Below are 19,625 nucleotides of genomic sequence, written 5' to 3' on the forward strand. Positions count from 1 at the left end.
ATGTAATAAAAATATTTAAAAAAAAACTTACAATGAAAATAATGTAAATGCTGTGGAAAAAATATACAGATTAAATTCAGTTAAAACATAAACAGGCTGGTTACAGAGAACTTTATGATCATTTTGCCTGATGCTAAAACTAAAAACTGTTACTTCGTCCTCTTCGTCCTCCTCGTCCTCCTCGTCCTCCTCGTCCTCCTCGTCCTCCTCGTCCTCCTCGTCCTCCTCGTCCTCCTCGTCCTCCTCGTCCTCCTCGTCCTCCTCGTCCTCCTCGTCCTCGTTCTGCGGCCGAGACTGGGATCACCAGAACAATGCGAGGTCGTCTCCACCTGCAGCTGTTTCTGTCCCTCCAGGACCAACACTCAGGGGTCAAAGGTGAGGAGAGTTCAGCACCAGGTTTACTCGAGTAACAAAGTAACTCAAAGCGAACGAAGGAAACATAACATAATACAGGAAACTTTTATCTTCAGATGGAACTGAAATATAAAGCTGTTTCATGGTTATTAATGAAGCATAAGTTTGTATGTTATGGATTATGGAATATGGAAAAATGGAGGATAAATGGGGGGAAAAAATTAAAAAGTAGAAAAATAGGAGAGAAATATGACAAAAAATATGACAAAAAAATTTGAAAAAAATGGGTAAAAGTGAGAAAAAAATTATGAAAATTGGGGGTAAATTTAGAAAAAAAATAGGGTGGAAATATGACAAAAAACTAGGAAAAAAATAAGAGAATATATGTGGCATATGGCAAAGAGAGGAAAACATGTGGGAAAATGGGGAAAAAGCTAAAGAAATGGGTGGAAAAAAATTGAGGATGAATAAGGGGAAAAAAGGGAAGAAACTGAGGTGGAAATGGGGAGGGGGTTTAGGGGAAAAAGCTAAAGAAATGGGTGAAAAAAATGAGGATAAATGGGGGGAAAAATATTAAAAAGTAGAAAAATAGGAGAGAAATATGACAATAAATATGACAAAAAAATTGGAAAAAAATGGGGAAAAATGGGTAAAAGTGAGAAAAAAATGATGAAAATTGGAGGTAAATTTAGAAAAAAAAATAGGAATAAAATAAGAGAATATGTGGGGCATATTGAGGATGAATAAGGGGAAAAAAGGAAAGAAATTGAGGAAAAATTGGGTGGAAATGGGGAGGGGGTTTAGGGGAAAAAGCTAAAGAAATGGGTGGAAAAATTGAGGAGAAATGGGGGGAAAAAAATTAAAAAGTAGAAAAATATGAGAGAAATATGACAAAAAATCTGACAGAAAAATTGGGAAAAAATGGGTAAAAGTGAGAAAAAAATCATGAAAATTGGGGGTAAATTTGGAAAAAAATATATAGGGTGGAAATATGACAAAAAATTAGGAAAAAAATAAGACAATATATGGGGCATGTGGCAAAGAGAGGAAAACATGTGGGAAAATGGGGAAAAATCTAAAGAAATGGTTGGAAAAAAATGAGGATAAACGGGGAGAAAAATAGGGGGAATATGAAAAAAAATAGAAAAAAATGGGAGGGAAAAACTGAGAAAATATTTGGGATTTTTTTTTTTTAAATTGGGAAAATAGTGGAAAAAACAGAAAAAATGAAGCAGAATCAGGGGGTAAAGTGTTGTTTTCTGGTCTGTTGTTTCTGATCAGGACAGTTTCCTTTCGGTGCAACACAGGGATGCAAACGCAGCTCGTTCTTCTGCTCCTGATGATGAAGAAACTCCACACAAACACAAACTCTGACCACATTTCTTTCAAACGTCAGCTTTAAAGCCTTTCACGCAGGGGCTGGACTGGGACTGAAAAACAGCCCTGGACTCTGACACCCCCCGCCTTAACGGAGCGTGTTTTCTCCAGTTCGGCTTTACCCAAATCTAAAAGCTTCTCGGCTGGAGAGCAACAATGTAACGAGACCTACAATGTGATGGAAACTTTTTGTCAAGTCGCCGCATTTTCTGTCATAGTTTTGTTGTTTCTTCATTACTTTTTGTGGCTTTTTGTTGAATTTTTGTTGAATTTTTGTCACATTTTTGTTGAATTTTTGTCACATTTTTGTAATTTTTTTGTTGAATTTTTGTCACATTTTTGTTGAATTTTTGTCACATTTTTGTTGAATTTTTGTTGAATTTTTGTTGAATTTTTGTTGAATTTTTGTTGAATTTTTTTCATATTTTTGTTGAATTTTTGTTGAATTTTTGTTGAATTTTTGTTGAATTTTTGTCACTTTTTTGTCACATTTTTGTTGATTTTTTGTTGAATTTTTGTTGAATTTTTGTCACATTTTTGTCACATTTTTGTCACATTTTTGTTGATTTTTTGTAGAATTTTTGTCACATTTTTGTTGAATTTTTGTTGAATTTTTGTTGAATTTTTGTTGAATTTTTGTTGAATTTTTGTCACTTTTTTGTCACATTTTTGTTGATTTTTTGTTGAATTTTTGTTGAATTTTTGTCACTTTTTTGTCACATTTTTGTTGATTTTTTGTTGAATTTTTGTCACATTTTTGTTGAATTTTTTTCATATTTTTGTTGAATTTTTTTCATATTTTTGTTGAATTTTTGTTGAATTTTTGTTGAATTTTTGTCACTTTTTTGTCACATTTTTGTTGATTTTTTGTTGAATTTTTGTTGAATTTTTGTCACATTTTTGTCACATTTTTGTTGATTTTTTGTAGAATTTTTGTCACATTTTTGTTGAATTTTTGTTGAATTTTTGTTGAATTTTTGTTGAATTTTTGTTGAATTTTTGTCACTTTTTTGTCACATTTTTGTTGATTTTTTGTTGAATTTTTGTTGAATTTTTGTCACTTTTTTGTCACATTTTTGTTGATTTTTTGTTGAATTTTTGTCACATTTTTGTTGAATTTTTGTCACTTTTTTGTCACATTTTTGTTGAATTTTTGTCACATTTTTGTTGAGTTTTTGTCACATTTTGTTGAATTTTTGTCACATTTTTTCTATCATTTTTTTTCATGTTTTTGTCACATTTTTGTTGAATTTTTGTTGAATTTTTGTTGAATTTTTGTTGAATTTTTGTTGAATTTTTTTCATATTTTTGTTGAATTTTTGTTGAATTTTTGTTGAATTTTTGTTGAATTTTTGTCACTTTTTTGTCACATTTTTGTTGATTTTTTGTTGAATTTTTGTTGAATTTTTGTCACATTTTTGTCACATTTTTGTCACATTTTTGTTGATTTTTTGTAGAATTTTTGTCACATTTTTGTTGAATTTTTGTTGAATTTTTGTTGAATTTTTGTTGAATTTTTGTTGAATTTTTGTCACTTTTTTGTCACATTTTTGTTGATTTTTTGTTGAATTTTTGTTGAATTTTTGTCACTTTTTTGTCACATTTTTGTTGATTTTTTGTTGAATTTTTGTCACATTTTTGTTGAATTTTTTTCATATTTTTGTTGAATTTTTTTCATATTTTTGTTGAATTTTTGTTGAATTTTTGTTGAATTTTTGTCACTTTTTTGTCACATTTTTGTTGATTTTTTGTTGAATTTTTGTTGAATTTTTGTCACATTTTTGTCACATTTTTGTTGATTTTTTGTAGAATTTTTGTCACATTTTTGTTGAATTTTTGTTGAATTTTTGTTGAATTTTTGTTGAATTTTTGTTGAATTTTTGTCACTTTTTTGTCACATTTTTGTTGATTTTTTGTTGAATTTTTGTTGAATTTTTGTCACTTTTTTGTCACATTTTTGTTGATTTTTTGTTGAATTTTTGTCACATTTTTGTTGAATTTTTGTCACTTTTTTGTCACATTTTTGTTGAATTTTTGTCACATTTTTGTTGAGTTTTTGTCACATTTTGTTGAATTTTTGTCACATTTTTTCTATCATTTTTTTTCATGTTTCTGTCACGTTTTTGTGGCCTTTTCGTTGCTTTGTTGTCGTGTTTTTTTTAAACTTCTCATCCTCTTTTTTTCTCGCTATCTCGATGCTTTTCCTTTTATCTTTTAGATTTGGGTAAAGCTCGGTTGAGGCGGGACCGGTGGCCCCCCCGTGCTCCTCCAGAACGCACACACGGCCGGTCCGCCCCTGCCTTCACGTGCTTCCACTTGTTCCCTTTAATGTCTCTCCTCTGGACCTAAAGTTGTCGAACAAGTCGCAAAGTTGTGAACTTTCCTCCTCTCTGACTCCCCGCTGACTTGTACAAAAACACGAGCCGGTTCCTCCCCCTTCCCTCGTGAGCGCGCGCGTGCCTCCTCCTCCCCCCGGCGTGCACGCGGGGCTCGCTCCCGTGCCCCCCTCTCGTGCCTGTGCCGCTGTAACAGTAACAATCATATGATCGCGAGCATTCCTCCGCACAGGACACTCCCGGCGCCTCCGCGGTGATGGTCGAGCCCTGCAGCCGAGGACCCAGCGCCTAAAGCCGGACTACAGCCCAGCCCTCGCCCCGCCGAGACCACTTCTTTCCCCCCCTCCTGCACTTTTTCTCTCCCCTCCTCGCGTGTTTGGAGAAGCCTCGACTTTTTTCCGCGCAGAGACTGACTGGGCGTTGGGGAGAAGTTGGAGACGCGGCAGGAGCGGCGGCAGGAGCGGCAGCGGCGGCGCGTTCCGGGGGGGAGAGTGCGCTGCGTAAACGCTCCGGAAAGTCACGTTTTTTTTTAAAGCCTTTTTTTCTCTGAGTCGGTTTCCCGCGGGAGGAGGAAAAAGTCTCGGGGGAAAAGAGCCCAAAATGGTGGGAGAGATGGAGGTGAAAGAGCGGCCCAAGTCCAACCCCGACTACCTGATGCAGCTGATGAACGACCGCAAAGTCATGAGCTCGCTGCCCAACTTCAGCGGCATCTTCACGCATCTGGAGCGGCTCCTGGATGAGGGTGAGCGAGGGCGGCCCGGGGGGGGGGGGGGGGTGGAAGGGACGGGGGGACGGCAGCGGCAGGGTGTGACCCCGCGGGGGGAGAGAGGAGAGGAGAGGAGAGGGGCTGCACGGGGACACGCGAAAGTTTGCAGCGCGTGGGAGATGCATCGCGAAAAGACACGATATATCGATTGAAAAGTTCGGGTTTAGTCGCGGTTTTCTTCATTTACGCGTGTTTGAAGGGTGAAAGTAGTTGTGGTTGAAGGGTCGCAGAGCCGTGGGGAGGTGGTGTAGTTAGGGGGCGCTGAGGGACAAATGTACCCCCAAAATACTTTTTCTGTGCTTAAATCGTGTTTATGAACCTCTTAACTAACGCCTGAACCGAGAGCGTTTTCTCCAGTTCAGCTTTACCCAAATCCTGTAGGCCAGAGTGACGCCTCGTTTGAAAGACCTGCAAAAGTAAATGGAGCTTTTTCCGAACGTCAGATTTTTTTTTCATCACTTTTTTTGTTGGGCAGTCAGCTCAAATTTTCGGGACTTTTTTGTCACTTTTTCGTCAAATTATTAACATTTTTTTGTCAAATTCTTATCACTTTTTCGTCCATTTTTTCCTCAGTTTTTCGTCAAATTTTTGTTTTTTGTCAATTTTTTATCAATTTTTTGTAATTTGTTTTCCACTTTTTCGTCCTTTTTTATTCTCGCAATTTTCGTCAAATTTTTCTCACTTTTTTGTCATATTTTTGTCCATTTTTGTCGTTTTTTTATAAATTTTTGTTGGGCAGTCGTCTCATTTTTGTCAAATTTTTGTGACTTTTTTTCTCACTTTTTCGTCAAATTATTCGCATGTATTTGTCAAATTCTTGTCACTTTTTCGTCCTTTTTCCCCACAATTTTTCGTCAAATTTTTCTCACTTTTTTGCAAATTTTTTGTCACTTTTTGGTCAAATTATTCTTATTTTTTTGTCAAATTCTTATCCCTTTTTCGTCCTTTTTTTCCTCAATTTTTCATCAAATTTTTGTCATTTTTTTGTCAATTTTTTGTCAAATTATTCACATTTTTTTGTCAAATTCTTATCCCTTTTTCGTCCTTTTTTTTCTCACAATTTTTCATCAATTTTTTCTCACTTTTTTGTCATTTTTTTGTCACTTTTTTTGTCGGGCAGTCGTCTCGTTCTTGTCAAATTTTCGTGACTTTTTTGTCACTTTTTCGTCAAATTATTCGTCAAGTTCTTATCACTTTTTTGTCCATTTATTCCTCAATTTTTCTTCAAATTTTTGTCCATTTTTGTCATTTTTTCTCAATTTCTTGTCACTTTTAGTCAAATTATGCAAATTTTTTTGTCAAATTATCACTTTTTCGTCCTTTTTTCTCTCGCAATTTTTCATCAAATTTTTGTCACTTTTTTTGTCGGGCAGTCGTCTCATTTTTGTCAAATGTTCGTGACTTTTTTGTCACTTTTTGGTCAAATTATTCGCATTTTTTTGTCAAATTCTTGTCACTTTTTCATCCATTTTTTCCTCAATTTTTCATCAAATTTTTGTCCATTTTTTGTAATTTTTTTTTCACTTTTTTGTCAAATTCTGGTCACTTTTTCGTCACTTTTTTCTCAATTTTTCATCCAATTCTTCTCACTTTTTTGTCGTATTTTTTGTCACTTTTCGGTCAAATTATTCACATTTTTTTGTCAAATTCTTATCACTTTTCTGTCCATTTTTTCTCTATTTTTCGTCAAATTTTTGTCAATTTTTTGTACATTTTTTGTCACTTTTTTTGTCGGGCAGTCGTCTCATTTTTGTCAAATGTTTGTGACTTTTTTGTCACTTTTTTGTCAAATTATTCGCATTTTTTTGTCAAATTCACTTTTTCGTCCCTTTTTTCTCAATTTTTCATCCAATTTTTCTCACTTTTTTGTCGTATTTTTTTGTCATTTTTCGTCCTTTTTTTTCTCGCAATTTTTCATCAAATTTTTGTCATTTTTTCATCACTTTTTGTAAAAGTTTTGTCACTTTTTCGTCAATCTTTTCGTCTCAGTTTTGCTGCTATTTTCACACCTTTTTTTGCACTGGGCTGAAGCTGTAGAAAATGTGCTGGGTTCAGGTGGGAGTGAAGGGGTTGACGTTGCCTGCGGCGCCCTCAGCACCCTGGGTTCCCTCGGCCTTGAAGGGCCGTGTGTTTGAGATGGGAGACTTGTCGTGAAGGTGGTGTGATTCGTATTAGCTGCCAAGTCGCTCCCTCCGGCTGCTCGTTACGATGCTCGGATTCTTCACGCTGAGTTTAGTCCTGGGTGGAGCCCCCTGAACGTCTCAGTCAGTCAGAGGAAAGCACTTCGAGTCAGAGTTCGTGAAGTTTTGTGCGAGGAAAAAGTCGATTTTTCAATAACACGGTGCGAGAAAAACCTGTCATGAATAAACACTAAACTCCGACATCAGGAGTGACTTGTTTTTCTGATGTTTCCAACAAAATGAAAGTGGAGAAACTGTTTAAAACGAGCACATTTTCTCCAGTTTAGCTTTACCCCAATCCAGTGCTTTCAGTTTTTCAGGGTAAAGGATCCGGAAAAGAAATGTCTCTGATGTAATGGTGTTTGATGAGAGTGATCCGGCGAATGTTTCAAACCAAAAGTGTTCCTGAGAATACTCATTTATACTGCCCAAAACTCCTACAAACTGATGGAAGCTCTTTCCTAGTTTCCGTCATGTTTTGTGGCTCCATCACAGTTACTAAAAACGTAACAAACTTCTCAAAAATTCACATAAAAAAGGACTAAAACTTGACTTCGATGAGTTTTGTAGGTCTTTCAAATGAGGCGTCGCTCTGGCCTAAAGGCTGTGAGCTCCAGTCCAGAAGATTTAGATTTAGGTAAAGTCGAAGTGGTTAAAGAGGGGGTGTTCTGCTTTTTTCAGTCCCATAGCACAGTCTATATCACACTACAATGATGACAAACCTTCTGTTGGTCTGTAAATGCAGTAAATTAGAATAACTGCCTTGTGTAAAATGTCTCTCTCAAAATGGCTGTAGTGAATGTCTTGAAATAGGCCTCTGTCTCTTTAAGAACCCCTTAACTCCCGCCTGAACCGAGAGCATTTTCTCCAGTTTGGCTTTACCCCAATCCAAAAGCTTCTGGAAAAAAGGTGTGAAAATATCAACAAAACTGAGACGAAAACAAGGATGGAAATGTGACAAAAAAGTGACGGAAAATGTATGAAAAAGTGGCAAAAATGTCACAAGAAATTGACAAAAAATTACAAAAAAATTACAAAAATATGACAAAAATTTGATAAAAATTTGAAGAAAAAATGATAAAAATTTGACAAAAAAATTACAAAAAAATGATTAAAAAATGACAAAAAAAAAGATAAAAAATGGAAGAAAAAATGACAAAAAAATACAAAAAAATTACAAAAAATTGATTAAAAATAGAAGAAAAAATGACAAAAATATGACAAAAAATGGATAAAAAATTGACAAAAAAAAGACCAAAAATTGATTTAAAAAAAATGGAAGAAAAAATGACAAAAAAGTTACAAAAATGCCCAACAAAAAAAATGATGGAAAAAAGATCTGTTGACGTGAGGAAAAAGATCCTCTCGGTTCAGGCGGGAGTTAAGAGGACACGAACCTCTGAGCCTTTAGACACGCCCCCTCCACACGCTGTCTGTGGCATCAGTGGGGAGGGGGTTCTGCTGAGGAGCAGTGGTTGGTTACTCGGCTGGTGACGAAAGCTCGGAGGCGTCTCCAGGAGGTGGGGGCGTTCCTAGGAGGACTCAGGCAAACCTATCCCTAAAATGGCCGCCATCAGAGTTTTTACAGATGACTCAGAAATACGTGAATGTGCCAAGGCAACACTTCAGGCATGTTTTTAATGAGGGAGTGACAGAATAACATGATGGAAAGCTTGAAAAAGGCCATTTTGCAGAATACCCCCCCTTTAAAGTGGGGATTATGGGGTTAAACTTTCCCCTGGAAACAAAAACGTCTTCACAGTAACGTGTTGAATCGACGCCGCTCTTTCCAGGCTCCGACTCGGACACATTTGGAAGGTTTTTCACACAAGGATTTATTTAACCTCTTAACTCCCACCTGAACCGAGCACAGTTTCTCCAGTTTGGCTTTACCCCAATCCAAAAGCTTCTGGAAAAAAGGTGGGAAAAGAGCAACAAAACTGAGACGAAAACAATGATGGAAATGTGACAAAAAAGTGAGAAAACATTGATGAAAAAGTGGATAAAATGTCACAAAAATGTCACAAGAAATTGAAAAAAAATTGACAAAAAATGACAAAGAATTGATGAAAAAAATTACAAAAAAATTACTAAAAAATTACAAAAAAAATTACAAAAAAAATTACAAAAAAATTACAAAAATGTCACAAGAAATTGACAAAAACAAAACAAAAAAATGACAAAAATTTGATAAAAAAATTGACAAAAAATGACTTTTTTTTTTACAAAATGTGATTAAAAATGGATGAAAAAATGACAAAAATGAGTTGAATCCCCCCCAAAAATGATTAAAAAATAACGAAAAAAATGACAAAAAAATGACAAAAAAATGACAAAAAAATGACAAAAAAATGACAAAAAAATGACAAAAAATGGATGAAAAAAATACGAAAAAATTACAAAAATGTGATAAAAAATGGACAAAAAATGACAAAAATATTTACAAAAATGTGATAAAAAAATGGATCAAAAAATGACAAAAATGAGTTGAATCCCCCCCCCCAAAAAAAATGATGAAAAAAAAAATCTGACGACGTGAGGAAAAAGATCCTCTCGGTGTTTTCTTGTTTTTAAGAGGTTAAAAAACAAGAAAACAACTAATACACAAACACATTCAAACCTGGCTCTGACATTACGTACATTTTGTTGCTGAAAATATCCAACATTTTTCCTTATTTTTAATGAAAACATAAAATGACAAAAGAAACTTGTAATGTATTTTTTCCTCATATTTATGTCATTGATGCAGCATTAGTTTCACATCGATGTCTCTGCGTTTCAAGCGTTTAATCAGAGTCGCCGCCGCTCAGAATCGTCTCTCGGTAACTACGGTAACTACGGTAACCTCGGTAACCTCGGTGACGGGACTCGGTTTCCGGTGAACGTCTCTGTAGCGGCCGGACCGATCGTCCCGAAACCAAAACGGTCCCGGAGTCCGGCGTCCTCTCTGAATGTGAGCGTCGCCTCCGAGTGGCCCCGTATCTGCCCTCTGTCCCGGGGCTAAAAATACACCCCTGTCCCGGAGACAAGGGGGGGGGGGGCGGAGTCTGTGTGAAGGTCACCCAGGGCGACAATGTTAAAAGAAACTATACAAACCTGCAGAAAGTGAGGCTCGTTTAGGTCCGTTTTGGGTTTCGAGAAGACGAGGCGAGCAGGTGAAGAGGAACAAATATAAATGTAGAGATGTTACTTTGAGAGTTTTCTGTCATTTTATGGCGTTTTGTGCATCTGTGGTTTTGTTTTGTGACACGTTTGTTCCAAAGATTTGCTCAGAGAGATTTTGGGTCTTGTTTAGTTTTGGAATAAAGCAGTTATTAGTGAAAAAAAATTCAAACTCTTTCAAACCAAACTCTTACAAACTCTTACAAACTCTTACAAACTCTTTCAATCCAAACTCTTTCAATCCAAACTCTTTCAATCCAAACTCTTTCAATCCAAACTCTTCCAAACTCTTCAAACTCTTTCAATCCAAACTCTTCCAAACTCTTTCAATCCAAACTCTTCCAAACTCTTTCAATCCAAACTCTTCAAACTCTTTCAATCCAAACTCTTTCAATCCAAACTCTTCCAAACTCTTTCAATCCAAACTCTTCAAACTCTTTCAATCCAAACTCTTTCAAACCAAACTCTTTCAAACTCTTTCAATCCAAACTCTTCAAACTCTTTCAATCCAAACTCTTCCAAACTCTTCCAAACTCTTTCAATCCAAACTCTTCAAACTCTTCCAAACTCTTCCAAACTCTTCCAATCTCTTTCAATCCAAACTCTTTCAATCCAAACTCTTCCAAACTCTTTCAATCCAAACTCTTCCAAACTCTTTCAAACCAAACTCTTTCAATCCAATCTCTTTCAATCCAAACTCTTCCAAACTCTTTCAAACCAAACTCTTCCAAACTCTTTCAAACCAAACTCTTACAAACTCTCCCATATCCAATATTAACCGACACCAACAGACTTTCTTTAAAGTGTTTTCCTCTGAGTCTCTTTCCTTCAGTCTCAGATCAATAAAGTCTTTTCTTCTCTGGTAAATGAGGTGTTTCAGATCGAGGTGTTTCAGATCGAGATGTTTCAGATCGAGATGTTTCAGATCGAGATGTTTCAGATCGAGGTGTTTCAGATCGAGGTGTTTCAGATCGAGGTGTTTCAGATCGAGGTGTTTCAGATCGAGGTGTTTCAGATCGAGGTGTTTCAGATCGAGGTGTTTCAGATCGAGATGTTTCAGATCGAGACGTTTCAGATCGAGATGTTTCAGATCGAGATGTTTCAGATCGAGATGTTTCAGATCGAGATGTTTCAGATCTGTGAGGTCACGGTGGAGCCGACGAAGAGATTCTTAAACTCAGACTTTCCTGATTAAATAATGTTAAGATTATATTTATTAATAAACTTATGGGAAAACACAAGGAGCACTGGATGTTTCCACCTGGGGGGGAATAACATTAATATAAAAAAGTCATTCGACCTCTTACCACCCGCCGGGCATATAGGCCTGTGTAGCACCTCATTTGAAAGCTAAGACCCACAAAACTCATCTTTTTCCTCGCGTTGTTGCTGTCACATTTTTGGTTGAGTTTTTGTCATTTTTTTGTAGATTTTTTTTCACATTTTTGTCGAATTTTTTCAAATTTTTGTTGAATCTTTTCACATTTTTGTCATGTTTACATCCTTGTTTTCTTCTCATTTTTTGTGGCTGTTTTGGTGCTTTTTTTCCCCAAGACTCTTTTTGATTAGGGTAAAGCCAAACTGGAGAAAATGGGATCCGTTCAGGTGGGAGTTAAGAGGTTAAAGATCATTACACATGTACCAAGTCCCAGAACTGATAAAAGTTCACATTTCTTTTCTCTTTTTTGTTTTCAAAGCTCATTAAATCTGTAAAAATCGTGTGAAAAACCTTCCCAGGCCTTTGTGGCGATTCCCACATTTCAGTTTTTCCAGGTGAAAGTTTGGACTAAATGAGGCACAAAAAAGGATCAGAAATGAGGAAAGTCCGTTTGTCTGTGGGTTTGTTCTGAAGGCGCCGCTCGTTCTTCTTCTTCTTCTTCTTCTTCTTCTTCTTCTTCTTCTTTCACTTCCTCTTTCGTCCCGGACGTTGGGCAGAAGTCGCTGACCCAGACGCTCTTCTGACTTTACTGCGTTTCAAAGACAAATATAGACTTTCTGCCTCGATACGTTTCCGTAACGGCCAGAGATTCATCCAGGAAGTGGATCCAACATGGCGGCCGTTCATTCACAAACACGGACTCGTCTGGAAGGTTTTTACTCACGGGGGTTTTTAACAGATCGAACTCTCGACAGATTCACCGACCTTTGACCTTTGAACCTAAAGAAACAAACTAGTTTATTCCAAAACAAAACAAGGTCCAGTTTGAAAGAGTTCGTGAGAGTTTGAAAGAGTTTGTAAGAGTTTGTAAGAGTTTGTAAGAGTTTGTAAGAGTTTGTGAGAGTTTGTGAGAGTTTGTGAGAGTTTGTGAGAGTTTGTGAGAGTTTGTGAGAGTTTGTGAGAGTTTGAAAGAGTTTGAAAGAGATTGAAAGAGATTGAAAGAGATTGAAAGAGATTGAAAGAGTTTGAAAGAGTTTGGTTTGTTTGTAAGAGTTTGGTTTGTTTGGAAGAGTTTGGTTTGTTTGGAAGAGTTTGAAAGAGTTTGGAAGAGTTTGGAAGAGTTTGTAAGAGTTTGGTTTGTTTGGAAGAGTTTGGTTTGTTTGGAAGAGTTTGGTTTGTTTGTAAGAGTTTAAGAGTTTGGAAGAGATTGGTTTGTTTGGAAGAGATTGGTTTGTTTGTAAGAGTTTGGTTTGTTTGTAAGAGTTTGGTTTGTTTGTAAGAGTTTAAGAGTTTGGAAGAGATTGGTTTGTTTGTAAGAGTTTGGTTTGTTTGTAAGAGTTTGGTTTGTTTGGAAGAGTTTGGTTTGTTTGGAAGAGTTTGTGAGAGTTTGTGAGAGTTTGGAAGAGTTTGGAAGAGTTTGGTTTGTTTGTAAGAGTTTGGTTTGTTTGGAAGAGTTTGGTTTGTTTGGAAGAGTTTGTAAGAGTTTGTAAGAGTTTGGTTTGTTTGGAAGAGTTTGTAAGAGTTTGGTTTGTTTGTAAGAGTTTGTGAGAGTTTGTAAGAGTTTGTAAGAGTTTGTAAGAGTTTGTAAGAGTTTGTAAGAGTTTGTGAGAGTTTGAAAGAGTTTGAAAGAGTTTGTGAGAGTTTGAAAGAGTTTGAAAGAGATTGTAAGAGTTTGTGAGAGTTTGTGAGAGTTTGAAAGAGTTTGAAAGAGTTTGAAAGAGTTTGAAAGAGTTTGAAAGAGATTGTAAGAGTTTGAAAGAGTTTGAAAGAGTTTGAGAGAGTTTGAAAGAGTTTGTGAGAGTTTGGTTTGTTAAGAGTTTGGTTTGTTTGGAAGAGATTGGTTTGAAAAAGTTTGAAAGAGTTATTCAATAATAACTAGTTTTTTCCCAAACTTCCCCTTGGAACTAACATGTCACAAAATAAAGCCACACATTTAAACCCGGCTTTTACAACATTTACATTTTGTCCGTTTTGACCATTTTTTTAGGCACAAACACCTTATTTTTAGATGAAAACATAAACTTGCAACACATGTTTTCCTCATATTTATATCAACAACCAACAGTTTCAGTTTGATTCTCTACGTTTCAAATCTTTCACCTGCAGCGTCTCTGTACTCTCACAAATGGAAAGTACTTCTGTGTTAAAGAGTTAAAGAGTTAAAGAGGTAAAGAGGTAAAGAGGTAAAGAGTTGCACCACAGCGACTGCAGCCCCTCCTGCGGTGGCTTAGCGGGTTAGGCAGAGGCCCACGTGCAGGCCTGTGTTTAGAGCCTGTTGTTGTTTCCTAATGACAGTGTCCTGCTCGGGCCTGTGTTATCAGCGGCTCAGCCTGATGACAGCTCTGCAGCCCGGAGGGGGGGGGGGGGCGAGGGCGAGGGGGGGGGAGGGCGAGGGCGAGGGGGGGCGAGGGCGAGGGCGAGGGGGGGGGGAGGAGCCGCCGCTGAGGTCACCGTCTGAGTTTGAGCGCTGGAGTCATCACTGAGGCAGGTCCAATAATAACGCGGCGCTCAGAGACGCTGCAGGTGAAAGATGTGAAAGTTCTGCTGGAGGTTAACCCCTTAACTCCCACCGGAACTGAGCACGTGTTCTCCAGCTTTACCCCAATCCAAAGGCTTCTGGGAAAAAGGTGGGAAAATAGAGACAGAACTGAGACGAAAACAAGGATGGAATGTGACAAAAAAGTGAGAAAACTGACCAAAAATGGCAAAAAATGACCAAAAATTTGACATAAAACTAATAAAAAACAAGACCAAAAAATGACAAAAAATTGACAAAAAAAATAAAAATAAAAGACCAACAAAATGACAAAAAAGTTACAAAAAAGTTTTAAAAAAAGTTGCAAAAAATGTGACAAAAAATTTGACAAAAATTTGACAAAAATTTGACAAAAAAGTTACAAAAAAATGACAAAAAAGTTACAAAAAAGTTGCAAAAAATGTGACAAAAAATTGACAAAAAAGTTACAAAAAAGTTACAAAAAAGTTACAAAAAAATGACAAAAAAGTTACAAAAAAGTTACAAAAAAATGACAAAAAGTTACAAAAAAGTTACAAAAAAAAGACAAAAAAATGACAAAAAAGTTACAAAATTTGACAAAAAATATGACAAAAAAAGACATGATAAAAAAAAAAAGACAAAGTTACAAAATGAGTTCAAAGCCCTCCCAAAAAATATGGAAAAAAATCTGATGACATGAGGAAAAAGATCAATTTAGTTTTGTAGATCTTAGCTTTCAAATGAGGCGTTACACTGGCCTACAGGATTTGGGTAAAGCTGAACTGGAGAAAATGCTCTCGGTTCAGGCGGGAGTTAAGAGGTTAAAGACGTCGACATGAGGAGAAAACGTGAGGCAAGTGTCCTGTCACTTATGTTTCATTTAAAATAATCTGTTTTAAGTTTAAATTAAAAACTGACTCCGTGATTGAATTCTCCAGTGTCCAGATTTACTGAGGTTTAGTTGATGAAAGTTGTGTTTAAGTTGTGTTTCTTTTCTAAAACCTAGTATAAAAAAGTAAAACCTAATATAACACAATAATATTTAAGATTTTGCTAAAGATTGTTCCCAGTTTTCTTTAGTTTGACCATTTTTATAGTTTCACTTCCTTATTGGACACAGACAGGAAGTGACATAGACCATGTTAAGTCAATGGGAAATGAGTCAAACTGAACTTTACCTTTAACGATGTCACTTCCTGTCAGACGCTTAAACATTAAAACATTTCTTCATTAAAGTCGCTGCTTCAGTGAAATAAACGATCATCAGAAAAGTCATGTTTTCAAAGCATTAAAACCCGTCACAAACCTGTAACCGATTTTCATTACGATGTTTCGGTTCTGGAGAAACATCGAAACATCGTCAATATCGGCATTAGATCGGCCGATATTGAAAAATACACAAATATCGGCCCGATATCTGTGTGGAGTGTGGAGTCTAGTCTCTCAATCTCATCACTGACCACTGCGGGAAAGTATGGGAGTAAAAGTACTCAGTTGTACTCGAGTAAAGTCCAGATCCCCAGACTCTCCCACAGGAGTATTTCCTGAGTTACTGACGGCTCTGAAGAATCATCTGTTTGAATGAGTGAGTCTATAAACGGCACATTCTGCTGCTGAGTGTGAGCGGCAGATGAGCTCACGATATTACAGTGTTCACATTCTGCAGCCGCGTGTCGGGCGCCCTCCCCTGTGTCGGGCGCCCTCCTCCCGTATGTCAGATGCCCTCCCCTGTGTGTCGGGTGTGTCGGGTGCCCTTCCCGTGTGTCGGGCAGGGTTGCCAGGTCCGCGATTAAGTTGATTGGGCGTTTTTTAAGCCATTCCGCGGGAGAAGAAAACTGTCCGCGTTTTTTTGCCTTGCTCTAATCAAATTGTCTATTTCTATCTTATTTTTGCTTAAAATCACTATTTTCGAATGACAAACTCTCAAATCCGAGGCGCTGTGAGCTGCTTTTTCAATAAGGGAGGGGGGTAGGGCCGGTTTCTCATCATCGCAGGAGACAAAAAAGTGAGAAAACTTTGACCAAAAATGACAAAAAATTTGACATAAAAGTTAAAAAAAACAAAAGACCAAAAATTGACCAAAAATTGACAAAAAATTGACAAAAAATTGACAAAAAAGTTACAAAAAAGTTACAAAAAAATGACAAAAAAGTTACAAAAAAGTTACAAAAAAGTTACAAAAAAGTTACAAAAAAATGACAAAAAATGACAAAAAAGTTACAAAATGAGTTCAATGCCCCCCCAAAAAATATGGAAAAAAATCTGATGACATGAGGAAAAAGATCAATTTAGTTTTGTAGGTCTTAGCTTTCAAATGAGGCGTTGCACATGGGCTCTGTTAACTAGTAAACAATATGGAAAATTCCAGCCGCGCCGTATGTTCGCGGGTTTTCCACGGTTTTGAGATATTTTTGGGCGGGTTTGGCTGCCCAGACCTGGCAACCCTGGTGTCGGGCCCTCCTGTGTGTCGGGTCCCGTGTGTCGGGTGCCCTCCCGTGTGTCGGGTCCCGTGTGTCGGGCGCCCTCCCTTGTGTCGGGTCCCGTGTGTCAGACGCCCTCCCAGTCCCAGTCACCAAACCTACGCCCCTGGACTGACCCTTTAACCCAGTGCAATGTGATGAAGTGTGACTGACTGGTCTCATATAAAACTAATGTTATATTAGTTTGATCAGAGGCTCAGACTTTAAAACAGAGTTTCCACATGACCGATCTGTGTTGAACATGGAACAGTGATACAGTGAATAGATACAGACGGCATCTCGTCATAGAAGGTTGTGTGGCCTCACCGAGGGGGAAAATAGAATCTTTAGAGAAACTCTTTATTGCCATTTTCTGGTGAGATATGAACTTATTTATCACATACAAATAAAATCAGGTGTAAATCGGGCCCATATGGATATTTTCTCACAGCAGATTGTTCAGTAGAAGTGAAAAAACGGCAGTTGTAGCTAACGCTTGCTAACCGTTAGCATTAGCCCGATGCTAACATGGAGCATCAAGTTAGCATTCTCCATTATTTATGTATTTATGGGCTGTTGAACCACTTTGCTCCTTTCCATGTCTTTGTATCATTATTTAGTAGAAACTATATTCATATTTCAGCATTTGTTACAGTAGTTTTTGAATAATTAGAGATGTTGAAATTGTTTTCCCCCTTAACTGTTTTCAAACATGACCATATATGGGCGATTCCAGAGATGCTGTCAGTATCTATGCTAACACTGTGAATGCTAACACTGTGAATGCTAACACTGTGAATGCTAACACTGTGAATGCTAACACTGTGAATGCTAACACTGTGAATGCTAACACTGTGAATGCTAACACAGTGAATGCTGACACTGTGAATGCTAACACTGTGAATGCTAACACTGTGAATGCTAACACTGTGAATGCTAACACTGTGAATGCTAACACTGTGAATGCTAACACTGTGAATGCTAACACAGTGAATGCTGACACTGTGAATGCTAACACTGTGAATGCTAACGCTGTGAATGCTAACGCAGTGAATGCTAACACTGTGAATGCTAACACTGTGAATGCTAACACTGTGAATGCTAACACTGTGAATGCTAACACAGTGAATGCTAACACTGTGAATGCTAACACTGTGAATGCTAACACTGTGAATGCTAACACTGTGAATGCTAACACTGTGAATGCTAACACTGTGAATGCTAACACTGTGAACGTTTCAAAGCAATGATCTGGTCCTGACTGAGATGTGAGGATTCCTTCCCAGAATCTGCAGAATTCAATCCCTGAGTTATAGTTTTAGCCTCCACTATTGTGTTTTTGATCACTGTGCAAAATGCTGTGGCTAGAAACAACATGCTAATGCTAACGGCAGCTCGTCAAAGGGGGACAGAAACTCTGATTGGATCAAAGTAAAGTAATGAAATGAAACTGCTGGAGCCAAGTGTTTTTACAGGATTATAGAGCAGACATTTGGAAACATATTTCAAAAATATTATTCAAATAACATCCCATAATATCGGCCTTTCGGGAGCAGACTCTGAGCTCCAGGGCAGTTTTTGTTTGGTGTGGACGGCGGGTCTGAGTCCAGGGCCGGGTTTTACGGCGGTTTTAAGGCGGTTTTAAGGCGGACTCTGAGTCCGGTCCCAGATTCAGCTGCAGTGAGTCATCGTCCCCTGAAACATGGGCTGTTCTGTCCCGGCGCAGCTGCAGCTGGAGGCGCCGGCCGAACATCTGCAGGAACACTGTCCTTCACTGTCACTGCAGATACAGATGTTCAGACCCGTCCTGTGAAGACGACTCTGTTCATCCAAACCAGCTCCGGACATGACGCCTGGTGTTAACGCGCTCTTATCGGAGCAACAACACAAATATAGATTTTATTGCACAGTGTGTACTTGAACAGAAAATAGAATATTATTGTTGTTTATTCTATTGTATTGACTGTTGTTTGGCCTCAGCCTCGTGCTAACGTTGCTCTGTCGTCAGAAACAGATCTAGCTTGAGTTGATCCTCGTCACTTCCCTCTGAAGCTCCATCTGCCCTCGAGCAAGACACTTCCTCTTGGGGCTGCACGTCCCTATTTTATTTCTCATATTGATCGATCCCGGTTTTTGATTCAATTTGATGTTTTCATGATAAAAACTAATCCATGAACTTCGGGCTTCTCTGTTTATGCATCGTTATCATGATAAACATTTTCATTAATCTCTCTTTTAATCACGAGTTACAGCTGCAAGATTTTCTCAAAAAGTCGAACTGCGACTTGCGACTACCGGTCTGCCGCAGACAGCGTGTGGAGGGGGCGTGTCTAAAGGCTCAGAGGTTCTTAAAGAGACAGAGGCCTATTTCAAGACATTCACTACAGCCATTTTGAGAGAGACATTTTACACAAGGCAGTTATTCTAATTTACTGCATTTACAGACCAACAGAAGGTTTGTCATCATTGTAGTGAGATATAGACTGGTGCTATGGGACTGAGAAAAGCAGAACACCCCCTCTTTAAACACTTCGACTTTACCTAAATCTAAATCTTCTGGACTGGAGCTCACAGCCTTTAGGCCAGAGCGACGCCTCATTTGAAAGACCCACAAAACTCATCGAAGTCAAGTTTTAGTCCTTTTTTATGTGAAGTTTTCGTTGTTTTGTTGCGTTTTTAGTAACTGTGATGAAGCCACAAAACATGACGGAAACTAAGAAAGAGCTTCCATCAGTTTTGCAGGAGTTTTGGGCAGATTGGGGCAGGGCTTCATTTGTACAGTATTTTCAGGAACACTTTTGGCCTAGAACCAGGGGTCAGTTTTGCAGGAGTTTTGGGCAGATTGGGGCAGGGCTTCATTTGTACAGTATTTTCAGGAACACTTTTGGCCTAGAACCAGGGGCGGACTGGCCATATGCCCATTCTGGAAGAGCTATGTGACTGAAAAAAGCAGAATCCCCCCTCTTTAATGACTTCCGCGACAAATAGTTCCCAAAAGTTTGCGCGTTGCTCGGCAACGTTTTGCTAGGCTAGAAGCAGCAAGGCTAGCAGCTAGCCTAGCTACTTAGCTGAAGGTGCAGTTGGAGGAGGTGGTGAATCTCTGGGTAAGTTGAAAG

The 19,625-nt window shown here is 37.9% G+C and overlaps 1 protein-coding gene across 5 annotated transcripts in view; it reads left to right on the forward strand.

The window, feature by feature from the left end:
- The first annotated feature begins 4,662 nt into the window (after nucleotides 1-4,662).
- qki2 (QKI, KH domain containing, RNA binding 2) overlaps nucleotides 4,663-19,625 on the forward strand; it is a 76,720-nt gene continuing 61,757 nt past the window's right edge. For all 5 annotated transcript variants that reach the window (XM_079577246.1, XM_079577247.1, XM_079577244.1 and 2 more), the window contains exon 1: nucleotides 4,663-4,809. In XM_079577246.1, coding sequence (XP_079433372.1) covers nucleotides 4,668-4,809 — 142 coding nt within the window. In that variant the 5' untranslated portion in view covers nucleotides 4,663-4,667. The remainder of the gene's footprint in view (nucleotides 4,810-19,625) is intronic.

Source organism: Gobius niger (assembly GCF_951799975.1).
Source record: "Gobius niger genome assembly, chromosome: 19".
Classification (NCBI taxonomy): Eukaryota; Metazoa; Chordata; class Actinopteri; order Gobiiformes; family Gobiidae; genus Gobius; species Gobius niger.